The following is a 1665-nucleotide window of genomic DNA, read 5'->3' as shown; positions in this document are numbered from 1 at the left end:
CTTCACTCAAGGATTGTGAATCTTTGGAATTCTCTTGCCCAGAAAGCTGTGGATGCTCCAACATTTACTACTTTTAAGACTGAGATCTGCCAGACTTCTGGCCTTTCGGAAAGCAGAGTTAAGGCAGAGCGGACTGCTGTTTGTGGGTTCGGTTGTATTTGGGGTGTTGTCTGTACCCAGAGTGGGTGAGGCTATGCTGAGGAAAAGGGGTAATGGGCACATGTAGCCTGGCAATAGCCGAGAGAAACAATAGCAGCATTTATTTATCATAAAACCTTTTTAAACAATATATCAGGCATAGTATTTCAGCAGAGCTGGGACTCCCCCAGTGTAGGCCACAGCTTCAAACATGTTTTTCCAACATGTGCAGCAGGATGTGACAGTAAAGTCTCTAGAAATCAACAACTGGAAGGTGCATGTGATTCTGCTCTGGAACCTATTGAGTCACCAGTTCAAACATGTTCTCAGAAAGGGTTGAGATTCAATCGGTCAGGCAGCAACATTTTGAAAAAAGTCTTTTAAGTTCTCAGCTACTGAGACAGATTGGCCCCTCCACGAGGCTGTATGTGTCAACCCTGGTGAACTGGATGTGGAGCTGGCACACTTGCTGACTTCGGTAGCTAGATGCCTGCCTACACTTGGTGGTCAGCTGGTCGATTGCAGGGGCAGCAAGAGAGCCAAGGCGGCAGCTTCAACGGAGAATAGGTGCTCATCCTTCACCCCCGGGCATGTGGAGTGCATGAACTGTGCCAGTCTGAGCAAGTACTCCAGGTTGTGTCCCGAGTAGCCACTGCACCCTACAATCTGTCTGGCAATGTCATCAGTCTGGGCTGGACCCAGATACAGTGGGTTCTGTGGCATGGCAATATAAACCCAGGGCCATGATGCTGTCACAGGGCTCTGTGCCCTTGGGAAAGAATTCCACAGTCTTGCACACGTATCCGCCAAGCACACTTTCACGATGGTTCAGGTACTCAGTGAAGTCCTGATTTGATCATCCCGCACCTCGTAGGCCACTCCCCATGTGTCAGCCTGATGGAGAGAGAGAGCTGCAATTAGACTCAGACATCAGTAAAGGTACAGCTGACATATCAAAGCAGTAATGTGTGTGTGTGTGTGTGTGTGTGTGTGTGTGTTGTGTGTTGGGAGTAGATTCAGTTCCAGCTTCAGGTGGAGACAACCAATCTCAGCCAGAAGTTTCTAATCCTATCACTCTTCTGACCATTTGCCACCTGTAGGTGAGATGGGGGGGGGGGGGGGGGGGAGATGCCAGACTCCACCCACAATTAAACACATATCAGCAGTGCCACTACTCAGGGTGGCAGTTTAGCTGAAATTTTGTACAACTGTGACATAACTTGCACACTTTTATTTCCAGCCGTCTTGAAACCTAATGTTCCATTAGTCTTTTGAACTTCTTTCTCTTTTGGCAAAAATATACCTTATTTGTAAAACATTGGGAAGGACATTACAGATATTTCCGTATGGCTCTCACACAAAGTGCAACAATATTCAGGTTTTCATGTTGGCCTCCTGAGGTGCCATTCAAGAAATGTTACTGATTTAGAATGGTCATTACCAATGGTGCAAAGATATTTAAGTTGCCTGCCTAGATCAAGATACTTCAGTCCAGTTGTGATACAGGTATTATTGACTGTATACATA

General features: G+C 46.6%; 1 protein-coding gene across 1 annotated transcript in view; it reads right to left on the bottom strand.

Moving 5' to 3' along the window:
- Positions 1-645: 645 nt before the first annotated feature.
- chac1 (ChaC, cation transport regulator homolog 1 (E. coli)) overlaps positions 646-1665 on the bottom strand; it is a 3931-nt gene continuing 2911 nt past the window's right edge. Inside the window, 3 exon segments of the mRNA XM_080202021.1 lie at positions 646-898; positions 900-975; positions 978-1032. Coding sequence (XP_080058147.1) covers positions 646-898; positions 900-975; positions 978-1032 — 384 coding nt within the window.

The sequence above is a fragment of the Carcharhinus amblyrhynchos genome, chromosome 14 (genome assembly GCF_965287045.1).
Source record: "Carcharhinus amblyrhynchos chromosome 14, sCarAmb.v2.hapA, whole genome shotgun sequence".
Lineage (NCBI taxonomy): Eukaryota > Metazoa > Chordata > Chondrichthyes > Carcharhiniformes > Carcharhinidae > Carcharhinus > Carcharhinus amblyrhynchos.
The sequence above is the reverse complement of the archived record's forward strand: the minus strand, read 5'-3'. Positions and strand labels throughout refer to the sequence as shown.